Genomic DNA, 24,026 nt, shown 5'->3' with positions numbered 1-24,026 from the left:
GTCTGTGTCAAGCGGACAAGAACTAGCCAATACACCCCTTTAATAGGGATCTAACAGGATGAGGTTTGTCAGGTTAATGAAGTCACTGCTGCAGCTGACAAGATGATGCTTGTCATCTGTCTTCAAGACATGCGAGAACCCAGCAGGGGAGTTTATTTCTAACCACTGTGTCAGGGGAAAACCAACGGCTACATGATTAAAGATGTTCACACGGGGAGTTATATAATGGCTTTGAATTTCAAAGCTGCTAAAAGACAAGTAATTTAAGATTTCGGAAGGAAAAAAAGGTTCCAATTCTGGATGCTTTGAAAATTAATGAGGTATGCTGTATGTCAGCTTCAAACAAAATGTACTCTTGGAAACAGTCAAGAAACAAACTACATTAATTAGTATTTTGTAGGCTACCTAGCATTTGCCAAGTAAAGATCAAGAAAACAATTAGAGCAAATTTTTCTAAACAACATCTATCAGAATTTTATTTTACTTGCATTGTGAGTAATTAGCATGTTTGGGATGTTTAGTCTGCATCCATTCTTAATTTACAGCCCTAAAAGACGCATCTAGAGGAAAATGATCACCCCATCCTTGTAAGTATTCTGGAAGAACAAATTTCACAAGCTGTCAGTGGTTTCTTATTGATCAGAAACTACTCAGCAGCCCTTTAAATGAAAAGAGCACAAGGCAGGAGCTTAACTCCCAAGTTAACTCCGTGTCCTCCACAGAGTGATGGAAGAGAGCTGTCCCAGCTGGCATTTCTCCTGCAGTGATGAAACACCATGACCAAAAGCAACTTGGGGAGCAGAGGGTTTATTTCATTTACACTTCTACATCATAGTCAAAGGGAAGACCCGGCAGGAATCTGGTTGCAGGAGCTGGTGCAGAGGCCTTGGCAAAGTGCTGCTTCTTCACTTGCTCCCTGTGGCTGGCTCAGCCTGCTTTCTCATAGAACCCTGGACCACCAGTGGAGGATGGTACCCCCCCACAAAGGGCTCAGCTTGCTAGTTACAAGGATGCCTACAGCCAATCTGGTGGGGGCACTTCCTCCGTCCAGTTTCCTTTTCCCAAATGACGCTATTTGTGGCGAGCTGACATAAGACTAACCAGGACAAAGGCACACAGAATGTAAGGAACATTAATAAACATTAATAAACAATAGCCCAGACAAGATAATAAAACACAAAATGATACTGTTTCAGGTCCTCCAAGTCAAAGACAAGTCCTTGCACTCATTTCAACTTCCTAATAAACGTAAAGCGTCTTTAGCTACTGTTCTTACAGAAACGCCAGGAAGCACATTCCACACACACACACAGAATCATTGAAAGAAGGAAAGCTTAGACTTTCTAGATTATAAATTTATTTCAGAAGAAGAACATAAGGCTTGAGGCCAAACAACAAATTCACACTACAAATGTGCTTTGCTTTAGGGGTTAAAAAAAAAAAAGTGAAAAGATAATAACTTCACCCTTTAAAGGCCTAGGATGAGACTGCCACCATACCAGGTGTTGAATCATGATACAAAGTGAGAACCGATTCCGGTCAGGTGTCTTCAACCCTCTGCACACACACCAGGGTACATGCACATCACACACACACACACACACACACACACACTCATGCACACAGGCACACAGCACGGTGACGGGCAAGTGAGATAACTCAGCAGATAAAAGTGCTTTTGCTAAGCAACCTGAGTTCCATTCCTAGGACCATTTGCTGGAAAGTTAGGACTTCTCCAAGTTGTCCTCTGACCTCCACACATGTGTTCTGGCACACATGTGCAATAAAACAACATTTTCACTGCCACAGAGTCATAAAGAAAATGGCTTATCCAGCAAGAAGAGGAATAACAAGAGGCAGGATGGTTTAGATTACTTTTCTCATATGACACCACTGTGCTGATTTCAAACTGAAAAGAAAATCTAGGCTCTTCTGTGAAGAGTTGTAATGAAGAATTCTCTAGATCGGGCTGGCCTGTGGGAGCTTCTGTAGGAGGCTGCCTTGACTCACTGCATATAGGCCAGGGGTCTCGAGAGCAGGAGAGGAGAGAGCTAGCTGTGTGGGAGCACAGGCCAGGGTGTACTTATTTGCTTTGCTCTTGACTGTGGGTGTGGTTTGACTTGTTGCTTGACTTCCTGCCTTGATGTTCCCAAAATGATAGACTATAATTTGAAACTGACAGCCAAATAAACCCTTTTCTCCATCAAGTGGCTTTTTTTCAGGATATTTTTACCACATAAACATACATAAAACTGAAACAACTAACTTTATCAGATTGGCTGGGGCTACCTAGAATAAATCCTAAAGATGCAGCCTGTTGCTGGCCTTGGTAACCTACACCTGTAATCCCAGCACTTCAGGAGGCAGGGTGTGAGTTTGAGGCCAGCCTGGTCTACAGAGTGAGTTCCAGGACACCCAGGGCTGTTACACAGAGAAACACTGCCTCAAAACAAAAAACAACAACAACAACAAACAAACTAAAAAAGATTCAAGATCCAGCCTGTCACCTTTCCCTCTTGGGAACAGGGTTATTCGATGCCCCCAGGAAGATCTCTGTCACTCCATCCAAGTGACAGTTGTATGTAAGTGTGCCCCTTCTGTATACAATCTGCGGCCTAAGCTGATGGTGCAGTACATAGAATGTGGGAGGTAGTTCCGTCTCTGCAGCTATCAGGAAGTTGTCATCCAAGCTGAAGTGGGATTTCCTTTGGAGTCACTGATGATGTACCCTTCATCCGTGGGATCAAGGGCAGTAAAGGCATGGATTTGTAGAGTTGGACTTAGGTAGAACTACACTTTGTTCTGTGGTTTCTGGGGGAGAAGATGTATGCTCACATTTCTCCAGCAGAAGTTCATGCAACATACGGTAAGGGGCATTGATCTCAGTATGCTGCTCAGTCTCTGAATCAGTCCCTCATACCCCATGAGGTTATAGTGAGATGGTCCACTTTCCTGCCCCAAAAGATATAAGTACCAAGAAAGGCTATGACAAAAAACAATACTTGAAACTCTATACCACACGTCTGTGGTTTAAACAGTGCTGTACAGGCCTGTTCTCTGAGCTATCATCTACGTGAGTTTAGCTATACTGGATTACAAAAGATCACCAGAGCTGGCCCTGTGGACTGGTGACAGTCCCTCACTGAAGTAGGTACAGGAGAGTCATCGGATCTTTGCCTAAGCATCTAATGCCTGCCCCATACCAGCCAGCTGTCTGTATTCTACCCTGACTGCAAATGGAGCGAGAATGCACAGGCTGCCAAGGGCTAGGGAATGGTTCCACCTATGTGGCCATGGGAGAGTTATCATCCATGTTGGTGCAGACTTTAAGGCCACATATAGCCTTGTCCGTAAGCCCTCACCCACTGCTCTGTAAGTTCAACTAATGAACCCAATGGTTTCCCGGAGTAAACACCAATGGAGTGTTTCAGTCTGTCATTACGACTCTAGAAAAGTAGTGGATATTGTGTATGTCTCCTGCAGAGAAGAAATTTTAGCAAGATATGAACCCAAAATTATTCAACTCACCATTTTTTTTAATTGTTGACACTAAGAATTATTATTAATGAATTAATAAGAATGAACAGAAATCATGTCAATTCTTTATAATTTGAAGGATGTTAATTCTCTATAATTGAGTAGTTTAAGTTATACTCATGCCCTACTTTAAAAACCATAATCATGGTAACTACTTGGTAAAAGTGATTAATATTCAAAAAGGGCCATTACCGACTGGTTAATCACGCCAAAAAGGGAAAGAGAACTTTATATTATCATATCACTGCCTTGCATTTGGTAATCCCATTGTATGGCTGTCAGCTTGTATATAAGCGCATGGAACTCATGACTCTTACAATACTTCCTAAAGAGAAAGGCTGACCTTATAAAGACACTTGGCATTCATGAAAGAGAACTTAGGGAGTGAAAAGTGCTATCACACTTTGAAAAATATTAGCCTTAATTATATCACACACATATATGTATATGTGCGTGTATGCCACAGTAGTTTAATTCCAGCAGTCCAAACAATAACATACAACTTTTCTTTTATCATCTAAACAGTCTTTCCAACAATTTTCTGCAAAATCAGATCTCAGAGACAAGTGATGCCTTTGCTGGATGCCTCCCTTTCAGCTAGTATTAAGCACACGTTTTCTGCCAACTAATAATGCCGCCACATTCTGTTGGCAAAATATAATATTCCTTAAAGTTATAACCTCAAAGCTAGATCTTAGAAACATTTGAAAACTATTTTCAAGTAGAAGTTAAAACAATATATCCCTGTTGCTGTGACATACAAACCACTAAGCTATTCCTGCTGTGCTTCTTTACTCACGTGGAGAAGCTGGTCACATCTGAAGGGCATAGCCTAAAGGGATGGGAGTAGAGATTGTCCTGAAAAGAGTTAATATGGTAAGCCTACAGCTGACAGCCTAAGGAAAGAACATTTACAAGTGGAACCCTTAGCCCCAGGTGCTACCTTGCATTTTGGGAGGGTTTCCACTATTCTCTCATAAGAGTGGCTTGCATGTTGAAAAATGACGTGGTTTAGACTTCACCCAGTTTTCTCTTGGGAGTCTGGAGTTTGGGTGTTAGGCAGAGGGTACCTACACCAATAAAACTGTAGAGGAGAAAAATGAGCTCCAATGAGCTTTCTTGGCATACAACATCTCACGTGTGCAGCTCTGAGAGGGTGGAGCTTGTTTCCCACATACCGCCAGGTACCGCTCTGCTCCACCACGCTGTTTCCTTTTGCTGTAATGAGTCACAGACTATGACCTCTTGAGTCCTGGGAGAATCACTACACTTGATGTCATCTTAGGGAGCCGTGACGCACTGAAGTACACATGTGAACGTGGTGTGAGGACTTAGGGACTCAACACAGTGGGTGCGTGAAGGGAACAGGAACAGTGGATTACATTTGTCTAGGACCTCACGGTTTACACATCACACTAGGCGCATTGTTTCTTTCACGTCCATGCAACATTATAAGGCTCTGATTTTCAAAGCTGTAGTTCCTGGCCTCTTTGCATGCAAGTGAATGAGATGAAATGCTTTTAAAATTCCCCTTTGCCAGAGCAATTCACACATCCAAATTTAATGTTGACAAGGATATTCTTTAAACAGTAAGTTTTAGAAACACGAATATTTGTTAAATTCCTGAGAATCCTGGATCTTTATCAAAGAAACAACAGATTGAGAACATAAAAATTCAAGTCTAAACAACAGGTTCTAGTCCTCTCTCACTGAAGGTGTTATGTCAGTTTCCCCACGTCAAAGGCGTGGGCTGGGAGAAGGAGGCCGATTTAAACTACAGGGCTGCCCTAGGATGTGGCTGTGCCTTTCTCAAAGTACATTCTTCAGAAGATGCTATTGCAGTGTTGCTTAAATTAATCCTTTAGAACGATATGCGAATTCCAGTCTACGCGCTTTACCTTATCAGCCTGACGCATATAGCAATAGAGAATTCCTCTCATGCACTTTATGGCAGAATGCTCCAGCTCGTGGGTCCTTCCCTTGTCATCATCAATGCGCCTGGGTGAGAGAGATAACTCAGGAAACAAATTGGAATTGCATTTGAAAAGGGAGTAAAGCTTTTGATAATTAAGTATTTAACTAACTGGCTAATCCTGTGTTCTGGTGACATCTACTAATTCTGTCAGTGAAATTCCATCTTCTCAGCAGATGTGGAAATATTGCAATTTAAAAAAAAACAAAAAACTCATGGTAAAACTTGTGCAGCTTTTTCCTTGCTTTATGGAAGTCAATTTTTTAAATGAATTTTTCTAGACCTATCTAAAATTTAAACCTTATTTCTAGTTTAGAAAAAAAAAAAAAAGCACTCACAAGTATTTTAAATTCACTGTTACAAAATGCAAACAGCCTGTCTCGTTATGATCTGTAATTCCCAAAGGGATTCAAAGAAGCAAAACTTAAGGTAGACACATGCTTTCCTTGCTGTGCCCCAGGGGATGCTTTAGTCCTAAAAGATGCCCTCAACTAAGCACACATCCAATGACGCACACGGCATATTCTGGAATAAAGTTTCATATTCTCAGGCTTTAGCTTGAAAATCACTTGGTCATATTTTACTTTTCTTGCTTTAAAAAAACAACAGCTGAAATCTAACCATTAAACTAGATGAAGATGTTCTTTCTGAGCAAAAAGAAAATGCCTTTTGCTAAAAAAAAAAAAAAAAAAAAAAAAAAAGGCATGCTCACTGTTTCATTTAACTAAACATCTGCAGATCACTACCACGTGATAAAACCTATCCCATGCCTACTTGAATAAAAGACACTAAATATCATTTCTGTAGATCTCATACACATCGGGTGTTGAATGTCAGAAAAAGTAATTGCTCGACATTGCCACGTCATTGAACCTACTGAATATAGGCTTGGACGCACACACATCATGCATTTGTTCTGCATTCTATCCATTTCCCTGATATCTGTATGGATCACGTGACCGTTTAAGTAAGACTCAATTCTCTTCTGAGGTCTTTGGGGAAGATTAGTGTCTGATGTAGCCCCTCTGTTGCATATACTTTTAAAAGCAATTTGCTGCCCCTCTGTTGTTTTAAAACTTACAAACGTGCAAAAAAGTTCAAGTAATATTGCTATGAATAAACCATTTATTATTTACCTAGATATACCAGGTATTAGCATTATCTTGTCTTGTATTCCATAGCTAAGTATAATTTTATTTCACTATTTGAAAGCTACAAACATCAAGAGTTTTTACCCTACACACAGTAGAAGTATCTCCAGAGAAGAAAAAAAAAGGGGCCATTCTCTTTTATAACCTTAAGCACCATTAACAACATTCAAGATGCTTAAGATAACATTTGGAGTTATGAAATGATCTCCAAAATATACTTCACAGTGCTCTTTTAATGCATTGACTCTCTCAGACTAGTCCACTTGGAGTTACTGTGAGAGTGAACGCCCACTCACCTGTATGCTAGAGCCAATGCCCAGGCACCTGCAGCGCAGTACAGACTCTCATGGACTTTGGACTTCTGGTCACCCCCACATGTTTTAGTGGGAAACAGACCTGTCGTCGGACTCTGATACATCAACACTGTTGACTTGACTACCAAAACAAAAAACAAAAAACAAAAAGACAGACAAAGCATGAATGCACAATCCGTCCTTTCTGTTGGTTTCTTCATCCTATTTTTGACAGTTTTATTGTTTCTAAACTTAGTGTTAGCATAAGACTTTGGAAGCCATCAAACCACTTCATGTCACTCATGCCAAGTAGAAATCCATACTGCACAAAGCTGTCTTTATGGTTTTGAAGAAAGGTATTCAACTAGGCAGAGCATTAAAAGTTTGGACGTATGGGGGTTAATGTGATACAAATCTTATTAGAAACAACAGGGGAGAAGAAAGGCTCAACCAAAAAACATTACTATAGTATTTTTGTTAAACTCAACTAAGCCAGAAAACTTACAGCAAATGTACAACACACGATTTCCTAAGTCCTAAGGCCACTTCCCCTGGACTATGAAGACTAAAGGATCCACGAGTTAGGGGGGAAAAAGAAAGACCACAAACAGGCCAGCGCCCTGTGTATCACTGACGACTGGTATTTACCAAAGGGTGTCACTTACTTACTAAACTGTACAGGTTAGGAATATGTTTAAATGTCAAAAGTAAAATCCTATTTTAAAATAGTAAAGACAGCAACAGGTAAATGAGTGTGGACAAAGCAAAGGCCTGAAATCAGTGCTTTCCTCTCTTTGACAGAGTCCCAAACAGGGAAAACAGACACACAACACTACATTTTTATATTTCCTAAAGTAAGCTTTATTCTGTCTCACTATAAACAAACACTGCTTTTCCCAAAATACCAAATATCAATGTAATAAAGATTAATACATAACAATTTCTTTTTTTCATTTAAACAATGTAATAGCATATATTCATTATATATAATGGTTCATTATGACATTTTGATGCATATACACACTGTATTTTATCATATTCAATATTACCTTTTTCCAACTAGCCCCCTTCTACCTTATGTCTCCCTCACCCCTTTGGTGGTCCAATAAGTTTCAAGGAACTCACTTACAAGAGTGAAGGTGAGGATTTGCTTATGGGAGCCGTGGCACCTCACCACTGGATCCATGACTGAAGAAAATGTCTCTTCCCCCTCTATCAACCAAGTGTAAATCTTCAGGTAGGGGTGGGGTCCCATAAGGCCTGCTCCAATCCATGGCAGGGTATTAACAAGTCCAATCTTATACATATCTTTTAAGTTCAAGAATGAAAATGCAACAGCCATGTGTGCCTGGAAGAAAGTTTTCCACTCTATGCCCCCACAACTCCCTTTCTCCAGCTCTGACCTTCTTAACACTTTGTTTGTTTCTTAAGACAAAGAGTTACTATGTAGCTAGTCTGGAATTCAATCTTCTTATCTACACCTCCTGGATACTCAGTTCAGGTGTGGGATACTAAAACATTATCTTTCTCATGGTAAAGAATTGATTCCCATAATGCCAAAAGTAAATTCTACCATTAGTCCTCTTTAAAGTGTTATTGCTATAAAGATAAAAGAAAGGGCAATATAAGAATGCAGGTCAAAATCCTGATAGAAAATAAGTTAAAATAAAGGTTACATGAGGCTGAAACAGACAAAAAACAAAACAAAACAAAACAAAAAAAAACATATTTTGAAAGATGAATAAAATTTTATATTCCTTACCATAAAAGAATAACAATTAGCACATGAAGCAATAGACATTCCAATTTATGGTTTGATAAAGGATTCTATCCATACATATCTAAAGTTGGTTACTCACATTGAAAATCAAACTTGCCACACTGAACAAACAAAATTTGAAATCAAACAAAACAACAACCACCAAAGTGCCAGGAGGAGCTGACTCTGTTAACAGGAATGTGAGGTGGAGATCGCACCTTTTACTCCAGTGAATTAGAAACTAACTACATATACACAAATGATCGAGTTAATGTTCATATGAAACGTTTGTTTATTAACCAAAACAAAAACATACTCAAGTTCTAAAATCTATTAGGTTCTAATCCTCTAATTCCAGCACTCAGGAGGTGGAGGCAGGCACAGTTCTCAGTTTGAGGGCTGCCTGGTCTACATACAGGTCCCACATAGCTAGGAATACACAGAGAGATGCTAGCTCAAAATGGCAAAATTAATTAATTAACTAATTAATTAATACTAAGGAAAGCTAAAACAATGCAAAAGATAGTGGTAACATCAAATTATTCCTGGGCCAGATATGACCTGTGGATTACCTGTTACAGTCCAGTATAGATACACAACTGGAATATATAACTACTTAAGCAGTGAAACTACCCCATCTCCAAATTATAGAACAATATCTCAACTTAATGTATGAAATATGCCAGGGCATGGTCAGTACTAGTCATTGCCCCTATGATTTCCTCAGGCAGTGCTTACCAATTCGGTAATAATGATCCAATTTATCCCAGAGAGTTCCATTATCAGGTCTTGGAAGATTAATGCTTTTAAGAGGTTCATAAATTGAGCCTAAAAGAAAAATGAAAACTCATCAAATTAAGTCATTTTTACCCAGAGAAATGATGAAACTTTCTAAATAAATGAAGGTACAATAAGCAACAATAAAATTTTCAGTTTCAATTCTGAAGTACCCTACTCACCCTTGGTAAAAATTTCAGTAAGAGACGAACAGAAGTGACTCTTAATGAGCATAGAGGAACCCCAAATGCTGGCCTACCCTCAACACCCACATTCCATCCAACAACGTGCTACATATACTGGGCCTAAAACCCAGTACCCAAACACCCCGGAGTCATCCCAAGCTCAATGACTTCTTATCGATGAGAGACTGACCTAGCTATGGATTCTTAACTCTAAACATCGTTACTTCTGGTAATACTTAATAGGCAATTATCAGTAGAATCAGCACACTTCAAGTACCTCAAACAAAAAAGATAAGGCTCACACACCCAGAGCTCCATTCTATACGTACTCGGCTATGTCCCCATAGCTCACACACCCAGAGCTCCATTCTATACATACTCGGCTATGTTCCCATAGCTCACACACCCACAGCGCCATTCTATACGTACTCGGCTATGTCCCCATAGCTCACACACCCAGAGCTCCATTCTATACGTACTCGGCTATGTCCCCATAGCTCACAAACCCACAGCTCCATTCTATATGTACTCGGCTATGTCCCCATAGCTCACACACCCACAGCTCCATTCTATACATACTCAGCTATGTTCCCATAGCTCACACACCCAGAGCTCCATTCTATATATACTCAGCTATGTCCCCATAGCTCACACACCCACAGCGCCATTCTATACGTACTCGGTTATGTCCCCATAGCTCACACACCCACAGCTCCATTCTATACATACTCAGCTATGTTCCCATAGCTCACACACCCAGAGCTCCATTCTATATATACTCAGCTATGTCCCCATAGCTCACACACCCACAGCGCCATTCTATACGTACTCGGCTATGTCCCCATAGCTCACACACCCACAGCGCCATTCTATACGTACTCGGCTATGTCCCCATAGCTCACACACCCAGAGCTCCATTCTATACATACTCAGCTATGTCCCCATAGCTCACACACCCACAGCTCCATTCTATACATACTCAGCTATGTTCCCATAGCTCACACACCCAGAGCTCCATTCTATATATACTCAGCTATGTCCCCATAGCTCACACACCCACAGCGCCATTCTATACGTACTCGGCTATGTCCCCATAGCTCACACACCCAGAGCTCCATTCTATACGTACTCGGCTATGTCCCCATAGCTCACACACCCAGAGCTCCATTCTATACGTACTCGGCTATGTTCCCATAGCTCACACACCCAGAGCTCCATTCTATACGTACTCGGCTATGTTCCCATAGCTCACACACCCACAGCTCCATTCTATACATACTCAGCTATGTCCCCATAGCTCACACACCCAGAGCCATCCACTCTATATTCAGCTGTTTCATACTGAAATTTTTAAACTTCCAACTTCTCTTGCATTATTATCTTGACAATAAGCAGAACTCACGTCTGTTACTCTGCTGTGGAAACTATGCTAAGGCATTAGCAGAGCATGCTGCTCAAAAGCTACAAAATACATAATAATGATGATGATCTGCCACAAAATGAGCATAGAACACTGAGCACTGAAGGTGCACTTCCTCAGCTACCACATGAAAGGGAGACGTCTGAACCTTCAGCGCTATTGCCATTCTTGCTAAAAGCACTCAGAAATGATAACATCTCAGGGTCATAATTAACTCGTCCCTAAATTCAGATAACACATACCACATAGTTAAAAACCCAGTAGAAGAATTAACTTACCCAGGTTGGGATAAATCATGCTGACATACATTGAGTCTATTTTTAAATAAAATAGGATCGTGTATGATCATAGAATTAATATGTCCAATACATCAATTTGAAGCTAGCAGGTAAGGGTGTTTGCCATGAAGCTGAACACCCCGAGCTGATCCACAGACTCACAGAGTGGAAGGATCCGACCTCCACATGTGACAGCATGGCCTGCCCATCACTGCCCTCAAGCAAACAAACAAATTTGAAATGCTATACTCTGACTTAAGACATTGTCTAAGGGGTCTTAATATGGGGACCACCTGGAATGGTTCCATGGTTGGGAATGAAGACCTTTGCAAACATACACAGATCTTCAGGACAGCTTCCCTTCAGCTGCACAGAGCCTGCCATGGCTGAGGGCAGACAGAACTGTAAGTCATGCTTGTCTGCTAGGACAGAGCCATGGGGCCACTGCTCACTAGGAAGGTGTTGCCATTTGGGGAAACAACACCTTCCCAGTGATGATCATCTATTGAGAGAGAAACAGGAGACACAAACGATCACAACTTGTTAAGCATGAATGTGCAGCCTAAAGAGGGCACTGCCTAGGGGGAAAGATTATGAGCAAAGAATATCTTTGTTGTCACTTACATCTTCTCTACTATAAAGGTAATACTTTGCTTTACATGTGAAAAGGAAAAATTATCAAAATTTGAATATATAGGGACCTGGCGAGAAGTCTCAGTTGGCAAAGTTGCTGCATAAGGACCTGGTGTGGGGTCCTCAAGAACCATGGTAAAAATGGGTGTGGCTGTGCATTTGTGGAACTCCCGCCCCCCGTGCTGCTGAAGGAGTGATGGGCAGATCTGCCCTCTCTGGCCAGCCAATCTAGCCAAATTTGTGGCTCTACATTTAGTGAAAGAATCAGGCTCAAAAACTAAAGAGTGCCAACAATCTGAGGTCAAAGGGAAAGTCATCAGCGGCAACACTTTATTTTAGTTTTAAAACAGGATTTCACCCAGCATCCACACTGTGTAGTTCACAACTGTCTGTAACCCCAGCACCAGGGGTTTCTGAAGTCTCTGCAGCTATCTGCATTCATGTGTATACACATACATACAACAGAATTGTGTGTGTGTGTGTGTGTGTGTGTGTGTGTGTGTGTGTGTGTGTAAAATGAACATATGAAAGAAGCCCATTGGCAGAGGAACTGGAAACCCTTCACACCTGGACTGTGTGTAGGAGCAGCCTAGGATATACAAGCACGAGATAAGCAGGTGTGATATAAATGATTTTAGCTTCTTGAACCTTTGGCCCACTGCTGCAGTAGATGTACACATGTTGTTTGTTTTTGTTTGGGGGTGTTTTGTTTTGTTTTGTTTTTATCCAAAGTGTAGCATATGCAGTGAACATAAACGTGATTTTGTTTTGATTCCCAAATGTGGGAGGGGGAACAGACTTGTGAGAGATCAGGTGATGTTTATCCACTAGAAGATGAACCACCTTGTGCCAGTGTGTGTGTGTGTGTGTGTGTGTGTGTGTGTGTGTGTGTGTGTGTATGTATGTATGTATGTGCCCAAAACAGGAAATGGTCTTGTTTGGCTGTTCATCACTCCACTTTGATACACTCCTATAGAGAACCACTCCAGAGAATACTTTGGGGCTCCAGGTTCCGGTTGCTGTTCCAGGTTCCAGCAGCAACTTTGGTGGAATTGCTGGTCTGCTGAAATCCTGCCAACTACACCAGGGAATCGCTCCCAGGAACTGAGACCATAAAGGTCCACTTCTCCTGTCTCCATTAACCTCGTTTCTCTCCTACCTAGGGTAGGTGGGTTGGAAGGGAGGTGTAAGCATTAAAGAGCCTCAAATAAAGCAGGTTTGGAAAAGGTTGAAGCCTACATGTGGCGCTCAACATGCTTTGGGCATAATGGGTAACTTAATTTCTAATGCTGTGGAGGAAAATACAGGTTTTGAAGATACAGAGATGATGTTTCAGGGTGTCAGCAAAATCACAGAAGCTGTTGCAAAGTTCTTTCCTGCTTTATACACAGAGGGAATTTTTGTTTTTTCTTTGTCTTTTAACTGCATTACATTTTTTAAAAGATAAGAAGAAAGACCAATAAGGTATGAAAACCAGAAGCGTCAGTAAATTCTATTGTTCTGGAAAGGATTGCAGAGCTGGCTGTACAACTAGAGAACTTTCAGGTAGAGGATGAAGCATTTGGAAAGCAAATAGTGCCTTTGGTAAAGGGTAACGAGAGCTGGTGTTTCCCACAATCGCCACCCCACCCTGCTCCATGCACCAGGTGGTCAAAGCACCAGCACAGAGAAGGGGGAAGAGAAAAATGAGGAAGCTGGAGAGGCTGTAAAGATTCTAGAGGAATGGGAAAGCAGCCAGGCCAGAAAAGCTTTAGAGACAAACACTCCGATAGGGAATTCTTTAGGGCTACCCAGACACCACCAGCTTTTCCAGTCTTTGTGCAACATATCCCTGCTAATGATGGTGCTGAGGCTTGTGATGAGATGCATGGCATCCAGTAAATGTGCTAGAGTTAAAGCATTTCAAAGAGGCTATTTATTGTATGGTATGGAATGCATTCCTCTTTTGTTAAACAAATGTGAGTAACTGGGCTATAGAGCATGGACTTATTCCCCAAGATTGGAACGGACTGGTGTCAGCTGTGTGAAAAGCTGCTCAACAGTTGCAGTAGTTATCGGGGTGAAGAAAGGAAGCCACGAGAATAGAACAGCCAAATGCAACAAAGGGGCTAAATGTTGCTAAAGATCAACTGCTTGGTGAAGGGCGTTACGCTGACTTAAGAGAACAAACCCGATCTGAAGATGTAGTAATTGAACAATGTCGTGTTGCAGCCTTAAGAGCTTGGGACATGGCTGAGGAGCTTGGTAAAACAACCACTTCATTTATTCAAAGGCCTGGAGAAGCCTTCACAGAATTCTCACAGAGATTGAGTTCAGCTCTAGATCCTAAGACGAGACAGGCATTGAAACTGATCATGACGTATGAGAGCGCAAATACTGAATGTAAGAGAGCAATTAGGCCACTACAGGCATGAGGGGCCCCATTAGATGAATGGGTAAGACAGTCAGTTAATATTAGCTCTCAGGAGCATCAAAACAATGTGATAGACAAGCTATAGCTAGAAGTCTCAGATATCAAAATACTCAGTGCTTTAATTATGGTAAATTGGGCCATTTACAAAGAAACTGTAAGGTTAAAAGTTCCAGACCTCCAAATAACAGGTGCACTCGCTTTGGAATAAATGGTACTCATGGAAGAGCACAAGGAGATTCTGGCCGTGATGGTGATGATGTGCCAAGACTTCCAGGGCATTGTAGCCGCTGTGGGAAGGGAAAACATTGCTCTAGGGATTGTCAATCCAAGAGAGACACATGAGGTAATCTCTTGCCATCTGGAAACAAAAGGAGAGGCCTGTTAGCTTGAGGTCCTGCAGCTGTCTTTCTTTGATCAACCAGGAAGTAAAAAACAGGCAGGAGAACAAAGACTACGAATTGAAGGGAGCACAGCTTTGGATCTGGCCTCAGATAAATCTCTTACACTATCCCCACAGGTTGAATGTTATAACCACTGGTGTTTACAGTCCTTTCCCTTCGGGGACAGTCAAAATAATCTTGGGAAGAAGTGGATTAATGTCTCAAGGCTTCATTGTGTACCTTGGTATTATAGATGGAGATTGTAAGGAAGAAATTAAAATCATGGCATACGTAAAGAAGGAGATGCAAATAATGCAGGGGCTAGAATTGCTCAGCTGTTACTGTTGCCTTACGTCAAGGGCAAAGCCACTCCAGTGGAAAGAACAGGTGCATTTGGGAATACTGGAAGACGTGTGTTCTGGCAAACAGTAGTTAATGATCAGAGACCTAAATTATTGGTACAAAGGAATGGTGTTGAAATAGAAGGTTTGGTGGATACAAGAGCAGATATCATGATCCTTTCTCAAAAGTATTGGAACCCAGATTGGCCACTTCAGAAGGTTAATATGCAATTCATAGGAATTGGTAAATTATCTCAAATAAGACAAAGTGTACAGTGGACTAAGTGTGTGGGACCAGGAGGGCAAACAGGGATGCTGAGACCCTATGAGGCTGACATACCCATAAATATATGGGGAAGGGATCTTTTACAGCAATGGGGCATTCAAATTACTATTACTGCAGTCACAGAGACAGACAGTGATGAAATTAGGGGTGAAATGGTAGATGCTTCTGGGGAAGGTATCGATGTGTATAATCAAGAGCGATCACAAGCTGTGCCCACAGCCCAGACACAGAACTTCACAAATATTTAATATCCAAATTTATAAAGAGGGCCACTCAATATAGCCTTGCCCCTCAAATAAGTAACAAACAGACCTGTGTGGCGAGAGCAGTGGCCCATAGCAGAAGAAAAACTGCAGGCACTTCATCAACTGGCACAAGAGCAGCTGGAGGCTCGCCATATTGAGAGTCTACCAGCCCGTGGAGTGCTTCTGTGTTTGTTGTAAAACAGAAACCAAAAAAATGAAGGATGCTAGCAGATTTAAGATCAGTGAATAGAGTAATTCAACCAATGAGTCCTTTACAGCCTGGAATTCCTTTACCTTCTTTGTTAACTAGATCATGGCCTATAATAGTAATTCACTTAAAAGACTGTTTTTGCACAATACCTTTACATGAGCAGGATAGGGAAAGGTTTGCTTTCTCGGTACCTACTCTGAACAGTAGTGGTCCAATGAAGAGATACAACTGGAAGGTACTTCCACAAGGAATGCTAAATAGTCCACCTTTATGTCAATACTTTGTGCAACAGCTGTTAGAAATAATTCATAGGCAATTTCTTCAATCTATCATTTACCATTACATGGATGATATTCTGTTGGCTGATTCTGATGTAGATACTTTAGAGAAAATGTTTAAGGAAAGACAAAGAATTCTACCATGCTGGAGGTTACAGATTTCTCTAGGAAAAAAATACAAATAGGAGATTTAATTACCTACTTGAGCTATAAAATAACAAGAAATTCGACCACAAAAGGTACAGATCCGTATCGACCACTCACAAACTCTTAATGATTTTCAAAAATTGATGGGAGGTATTAAATGGCTGAGGGATACAATTGGATTAGCTACTTGTGAGTTAAGTAACTTGTTTCAAACATTACAAGGGAATTCAGATTTTAAAAGTCCAAGGTACCTAATGGCTGAAGTAGAAAAGGAGTTAATTGTGGTAGAACAAAGGCTAAAAGATCCACACGTGGATAAAACTGACCCTAAGCTGGACTATATTTTGGTTATTTTCCTTCAGCGCATTCTCCTACTGGGCTCATTATGCAAAGGGAAGATAAAGTCATGGAATGGATTTTCTTAGCACATAAGCAAAGTTAAAAAAAAATGAAGACATACATAGAAAAAATTTCTGAATAAGACTGTGTCAACTGTCAGGAACAGATCCAGTAGAAACTGTAGTGCCTCTTACTAATACTGAGATTATGTCATTGTGGGTAATCAATGAAGATTGGCAAAGAGCTTGTAGTACCTACTTGGGAGAAATTAATTACAAATAACTGAAAAGCAAACATACACAGTTTATAAAAAGAATTGTGTCCTTCCTTGTATTGTAAAGAGAACACCAACTCCAGAGGCACCAACCTTCTATCCTGATGCAAACAGGATGGGAATGGCAGGTTGTAAGTCAGATAAAATAACTAAGGTGATCAAAAGCTCATCTATCTCAGTACAAAAATCAGAATTGTATGTAATCCTTATGGTGATGTTAGATTTTCCTGAATCTCTTAATATAATTACTGATTCTCAATATGCAGTAAGAGTTGTTTTGCATATAGAAAATGCTGAATTTACTCCTGGTAACTCAGAATTGACTTTGTTATTTATGGAATTGCAACAGGCCATCAGAAATAGAAACCATCCCTTGTATATTACTCATATTTAGTCTTATACAGGATTACCAGGTCCATTAGTACAATGAAATGAGGAAATTGACCAATTACTAATAGGAAATGTGTTAGAAGCCCCAAAATTTCATGAAAAGCATCATATTTACAGTAAGGGTTTAAAGAAAAAATGTCTATTACTTGGCAACAAGCCAAAGACATAATTAAAACATGTCCTACATGTTCTTTGTATAACCAAACTCCATTACTGACCAGAAGTAACCCTAGATATACCAAAAGGAATGAAATCTGGCAGAGGGATGTGTTTCGTTTTCCAGAATTTGTAAAATAAAGGTAAATACATCAATGGGCATCTGCTTTAGGTTCTGAAAAGGCTGATCGTGTAATTATACACTTATTGGAAATAATGGCAATTATGGGAATACCTGCACAAATTAAGATGGACAATGCTCCTGCATATGTATCCAATAATATGAAAAATTTTGCATATTATAATATAAGGCACATTACGGCTATACCACACAATCCTACAGAACAAGCAGTTGTAGAAAGAGCTAATCGTACCTTAAAAGAGATGCTTATTAACAAAAAGGAAGTGTAAAGCCCTCCTAGGGATAGATTAAATAATAATTTGTTGACTTTAAATTTTCTTAATGTTGAGGAAAAAGGAACAATGGCAGCTGAGAGACATTGGGTTATAGGGGAAAAAACTGAGGAACTAGGACAACCAATATATTATAAGGATTCGTTGACAACAGATTAGAAACCTGCAATAGTTTTGAGACGGGGGCATGGTTATGCTTATGTATCTACAGGGAGTGAAAAAGATATGGTTACTGACAAAACTTATAAAGATTAGATCTGACCAGGGAAGACCACCTACTACCTTAAATATGAATGTGTTTATATAGCAAGGGAATCTCAAGGGCTACCTCGTCCTGTGGCATGCCATTCTTTCATACAGATTGGATATTACAGCTAAAACAGATGTATAAAGTTGATGCCTTACACCTGCTCAAAAATAGGGCAGACGTTTCTCTTTAGATAATTTGTACACCTTGCATATACCATATATATGTAGAAATGTACCTATACTTATACTTTTAAAAGTTTGCTTATTTTCAAAGCAAAAAAACTAAGATACTAATGAAGACAAAGCAGGAGCGCCAGATGACTCAATCTCGAAGACTGCCTCAGCTACTGTTTCCTCAAGAATTTGCATGCATACCAACTTTAAAAGGGCTAGCCCAAAGGATCAATCCCCCAAAGACTGGGCAGAAACAGATACAGCTAGCTTTTCCAGCACTTTGCCAATATCTTTTTTTTTAAGGGTACCCAAAAGATGTTTTTACCCCAAGACAGCAAAAAGATATTTTCAGAACACGACACCCCATTCCTAATAGATGGGGTGGGTGTTTTTGGTGGCTAACAATGTTTGTTATTGTCTAGGGGGATTAGTTATAAGTAAGTAAAGGTTACATTTAGGGATTTCTTTCTTTCTCCCCTCTATCCTTCGTTCTCTCTTATCTTTCTGTCCTGTTTAATGTTAGGGGAAAGGAGGGAAAAAGGAATGATAAAAGGGGAGGATATAGAACTATAGGACAAAAGGTAGATTATTAAATCTATTGGCCTCAAATATTTTATATTGGTAATGTAGATCTATAGAAATTTAAGATTATTTTGTTCAACTTTTGCTTTATGTATTGTACATATTATATATTGAGCTCTGAGAGGATACACACACACACACACACACACACACACACACACACACACACACACACACACACACATACATGAGCCCAAAACAGGAGGCTGGGGCTTTTGACTATGTATTGCTCCACTTCAAGACACTCCTAGAGATAACTGCTCCACAGAACGCTTTGGGGCTCTGGGCTTTGGCTATTGTTCCAGGTTCCAGCAGTAATTTTGGTTGAATTGCTGGTCTGCTGAAATCCTACCAGCTATGCCAGGGGATTCGCTCCCAGGAACTGAGACCAAAAAGGTCTACTTCTCCTGTTCCCATTAACCTCTTTTGTCTCCTATTTAGGGTAGGTGGGTTGGAAGGGAGGTGTAAGCATTAAAGAGCCTCAAATAAAGTAGTCTGGAAAAGGTCAAAGGCTACACAGTGCTTTTTGGCAGATGCACCCCCCCCCCAGCTTCTTAGTAAACCACCTCTATTTATATTAGGTTAGTATGTATGCCTGAACTATTCTTTGTCCTGAAATATAAGAACCTGCAAATTTCAATGGGCACCCTCAGAATTCTGAACTTTTTAAATAAAAGCAGAGTACAGCCTGAAAGACATAGTCCCAATATTTTTTCTGAATGTTTCTTCCTTCTTTAAACAAGGGCATGCGATACACACTACTTCCTCCTTTCCCTAACACATGGAAACTGTGAACAGGCTCCAGCAGGGAATGGGGGTACAGCATAGGCACCTCTCCCCTCTGTTCTCTCTGCAGCTTCTGTAGCTAGGATTGGGAGCATGCACAACCCTGTCCTCTGCTCTATAGGGCATTAGCTGAATTTATGTTGGTGCAAAAAGTGCATGCACCAGCAATGGTTGCTGATCCTGGACTTAAGCCTGGGAGACAGCTGCTGTTTAAGATCTACAGTTAGTCTGTGAGAAGTTTCTCCTGGCATTTTATGTCCTGGCTGGAAGTAGACAAATATTTTCACAGAGCTGTCCACTGAACACAGGTAAAGACAAGGGAAGATGGTAGTGTTCCTCCAAAGATAGAGACAAACTTTACCTGTTGTTAGTGCAACTGTGCTCTGTGTGTTCATAAGTGCTGTTTGATTGCCATTCTTTGTTAAGACAGAATGGAATAAAACCGAATCTGTCCCTAGAATTCCCCCAAACAATTATCAAAGATGTTGGCTGCTCCAATTTTTTATAAATAATTTTTATTTTTAATCTTTTTATTTCTTGGCATAATTAATTTAACAATGTGTGTGTATACATGTGAATTGTAGCTACAGCGACATATACCAAAAAGCCTAGTAAATACATATTTATAACCTCAAACATGATTATTTTCTCAAAACTTATTGAAATGGTGTTTGGGGCTCTATTAAATGTTTCATAAACCTTTAAAATGTTACTTGTTTATATAGAATAACATTCAAAGGAGTCATTAAGGCACTGCTAAATTTTACACTGTCTACATGGGCTTTGGTAACGATTTCCTTCCAAAAGAGGTTCTGAAAGACATAATCTGTTTCTTAATAAAAGATAACAGGATAATTATATAAAACTGCTATTAATCAAAATTTCTCAGCCTGGAGAGATGCTCCAGGGGTAATGCACTTGTCATCCATGTAGGACAACTTGAATATGGGTGTTCAGAACCCAAACAAGGGCACAGTGGCATCTACAGTCCCACACTCTTACAGAGAGATCTGAGGCAGGAGCAAGAGAATCCCTCCCAGCTCATGGGGCGGCTAGGCTAACATACACAGCTTTGAACAACAAGAGACCCCACTACCAAAAAAGTGAAAGCTAGAAACAATGACCACACTCACAGCTTGGCACGTACTCACATGTGTACGCATATATGTACATAAACACACTCACAATACATGACAAATACTTCTAAGTAATATATATTTAAGTCCTCTTATGAGACTATTTATTACTAATTTCTTCAGGATTTCCTTAATATATTATATATAAGTATATATATTTAATAAAGTTATGGTGCATGTTAAATGAGAAGTATATCTGTAAAATATGTTTCTGTTATATTTTGTGATTATAATGAAAACTGAATGAAAGACAATTCCAAAAATAGCATTTTTCTAAATCTATGTTTTCACTTTCGATTGACCAAAAATAGCTGTTATTAAATTTCAAGATACTAATATGTCTTATGCTTGCATTTAAATACTCACAGAATAATAAAATGTTTGAAATGAGGAATAACTGAAAATTTTTTATGATATATAGTAATATATTTCATGTGCCGCTTGAACCTAAATGTAGCAAAATAAGATTAAAAACTAAATATGTAGTGTCTTCAACTGCATGTGCATACACAAATAACTGAGTAATTCCGGAAGTCTAGAAAGACACAATGGTTAAATGACCACCACCAGGGAGACCGGTATGCTTTTATTCCATAACGCCCATATTATCTAAATAATATGAAAGAATGATTTATCTACTGCTTGTATAATTTCTTAAAGTGGAAAAAGAAATTTTGAATGCCTAACCAAAACACATCATTCATATACACATGAAATTCATAGACAGCACCCAGTCTCAAATGCCTACCAAAGCTATGAGAATGATATTGAACCAAGGAGTGCATCAAATGGTGCAGACTTGAACACAGGACTCTGAAGATGAACCAGATTATGTTCTCTGGTCCTTACAGCACAGTCTCATGAAACAATGTTTTAGTGAGAAGTCACATCCTTAATCCTGGCTTTCACTATCTGCTTTAAACAGCAGACAGCTCCAAGTGATTTACGTGTGTGTGTGTGTGTGTGTGTGTGTGTGTGTGTGTGTGTGCGCACGCGCGCGCTCATAGCTATTACTGGAGATCACTTGAAATTCCACATTTGAATGTGCCTCCATAGTAAACAGAATACAAGCTAGCAAATGAGCACCAGACTGTACAAGGAGGACGACATAAGAAGCAACTGCAGAGCTTGCACTGGTTACAGGTGTACAGCTTCTTCACCTCACCTAAAGAAGACATGAAGATGCAGGGGGCCATGCACATTGCATTTTTAATAAAGAGATATTAAGTCCTTCCAGTGCCCTTCAGAGAAGGAGCAGGGCACGTAAAATCCACTTAAAGCCAGTAAGTGCACGGCTGGTGTTTCATCTATTAGCCTTAAGAGTACCAAGCACTCAGTTGGGGACTCCATTTTCCTTTGAATTTCTAGTCTAGTACTAGAGTACTTTTCCAAAAGGAATTGTGATATTATGTTATTTCTGTGAGGTCAGAGCTGATTCAAATTTAATCCTAATATTTTTTAAATCTTTTTTACAGTTTTCTTTTAGTGTATAAGTGTTTTGCTACATTTATGTATGCATGTCATATGCATGCCTGATGACATCAACGGGTGAGAAATGAATGTCAGATCCCTTGGAAGTGCAGTTACAGGTGGTTGTGAGCCAGCATGCAGATGCTGGGAATGAACCTGCCTCCTCTGCTAGAGCAACAAGTGCTCTTAACAACTAAGCCATCTTCCCAGCCCCATTCCTAAAGTTTTAAAACTGTTATTTTTTTAAAAGGCATTTGCAGGGATAACATATTAAACGCACTCCTGGTTAGCTACATCCACTGCAAAAATGCTAGTGCCAATACAGTCTGGCATACAGTAGTACTTAACAAACACTGAGCAAATGAAGTCACAGTCCTCGGATGTGCTGACTTTGCCACGTGACTTAGAATCAGTTGCAGTAGATAGAGTGCTCTGGGGTGGATGAGCGTGAGTGTGACTCACATAACGACTATGTGGCCTGTGGCTACAGAGTAACTCCACCTGCTCAGTCATGGTCTATATGGGCTCTTCTGTTCTTGTAAAGATAGATGTGAATGAGACCACAGGGATGGTTAAAAATACTCTGAGCAATCACTAGATTGTGAATGGAACATTTTAAGTACATCATTCTATAAAGGATAGTGCTAAACCTAAACATAGGTGATTTCTAAAGAAAAATCCAGGACCACTATTTCACATTTAAAATTTATACTTAAATTCCAATCTTCTAAGGTTTAAATTATGCTCTTATCCTAGCATTAACTGAATTATATACACAGGAAAACCATCCTACAACATTCTGTCTTCACAAGTAAGATTTATAATGTTTCTTGTTATCACATTAGCCTTTGCAATATTATATAGTATATTTAATACAAAAAATATTACCACTAATTAAACATTTCCTGGTATTACTTTACTTTATGTAACAGGAATGAATAGAAGTCTTGAACATTAAGTAAAATTACAATAATCAAAAGTATTAAAATTATTTGCAATATTATTTAGTGACCATGAATAAAATATTCATTATCAAAATAAGATTGGAAATACTTCTGAATGAGAGCATAGCGTTTTCATGTACACTGTAGAAGATTTGCTATGGCAAACAATAAATCTATCACTTCCAGAAATAATACATTTAAATGGAGGAACAATTTATTTTAGTCAGAGTTTCAGCTCACATTCCTTTCGGCCTGCTGCGCTGGGCCTGCATGGCACATTGTAACACAGCGGAACACATGGCAGAGGCCTGTCCATACTACAGTAGTGAGGCTGCAAAGGGAGGAGGACACCAGCACTCCACTATTACTTTCCAGGGCACACTCATTCAACTTCTTCCTGGTAGCAAGCCAAGTGTGCTGGAGCATGTCCTGAAACCCTGCAATGGGAGGCAGAAGCAAACAGATCTTTTTCAGTTTGAAGCCATCCTGTTCTACACAGAAAGTTCCAGGCGAGGCAGAGATGTAATGAGACCATATTTCAAAGCCAACTTCTTCCTGGTAGGCCCCACCTCCCAAAGAGTCTACAAATTCCCAACAGCGTTGGGAACTATTGACCAAACCTTTAACACATGGGCCTTTGGAAGGCATTAAAGATTCCAACTACAGCACCAGAGAGGTAAGAAATGTTTGTCAACTTTTTCCCCTGATCAAATGACAGGTAAGTTGAGAATGGTAGCTATATCAGTGCTTAGATGGTATTGATCAAAATTATTTGTATATCATCCTTACACCGGCAATTTGCTGAG

The 24,026-nt window shown here is 39.9% G+C and overlaps 1 protein-coding gene across 2 annotated transcripts in view; it reads right to left on the bottom strand.

Moving 5' to 3' along the window:
• Nucleotides 1-24,026, bottom strand: part of Phkb (phosphorylase kinase regulatory subunit beta) — a 201,128-nt gene that overhangs the window by 150,813 nt on the left and 26,289 nt on the right. For both annotated transcript variants that reach the window (XM_051169047.1, XM_051169048.1), the window contains exons 2-4: nucleotides 9,451-9,540; nucleotides 6,957-7,095; nucleotides 5,436-5,535 (exon numbers count right to left, since the gene is read on the bottom strand). In XM_051169047.1, the coding sequence (XP_051025004.1) occupies nucleotides 5,436-5,535; nucleotides 6,957-7,095; nucleotides 9,451-9,540 (329 nt within the window). The remainder of the gene's footprint in view (nucleotides 1-5,435; nucleotides 5,536-6,956; nucleotides 7,096-9,450; nucleotides 9,541-24,026) is intronic.

The sequence above is a fragment of the Acomys russatus genome, chromosome 26 (genome assembly GCF_903995435.1).
Source record: "Acomys russatus chromosome 26, mAcoRus1.1, whole genome shotgun sequence".
In the NCBI taxonomy this organism is placed as follows: Eukaryota; Metazoa; Chordata; class Mammalia; order Rodentia; family Muridae; genus Acomys; species Acomys russatus.
This window is presented reverse-complemented; position numbering and strand designations above follow the sequence as displayed.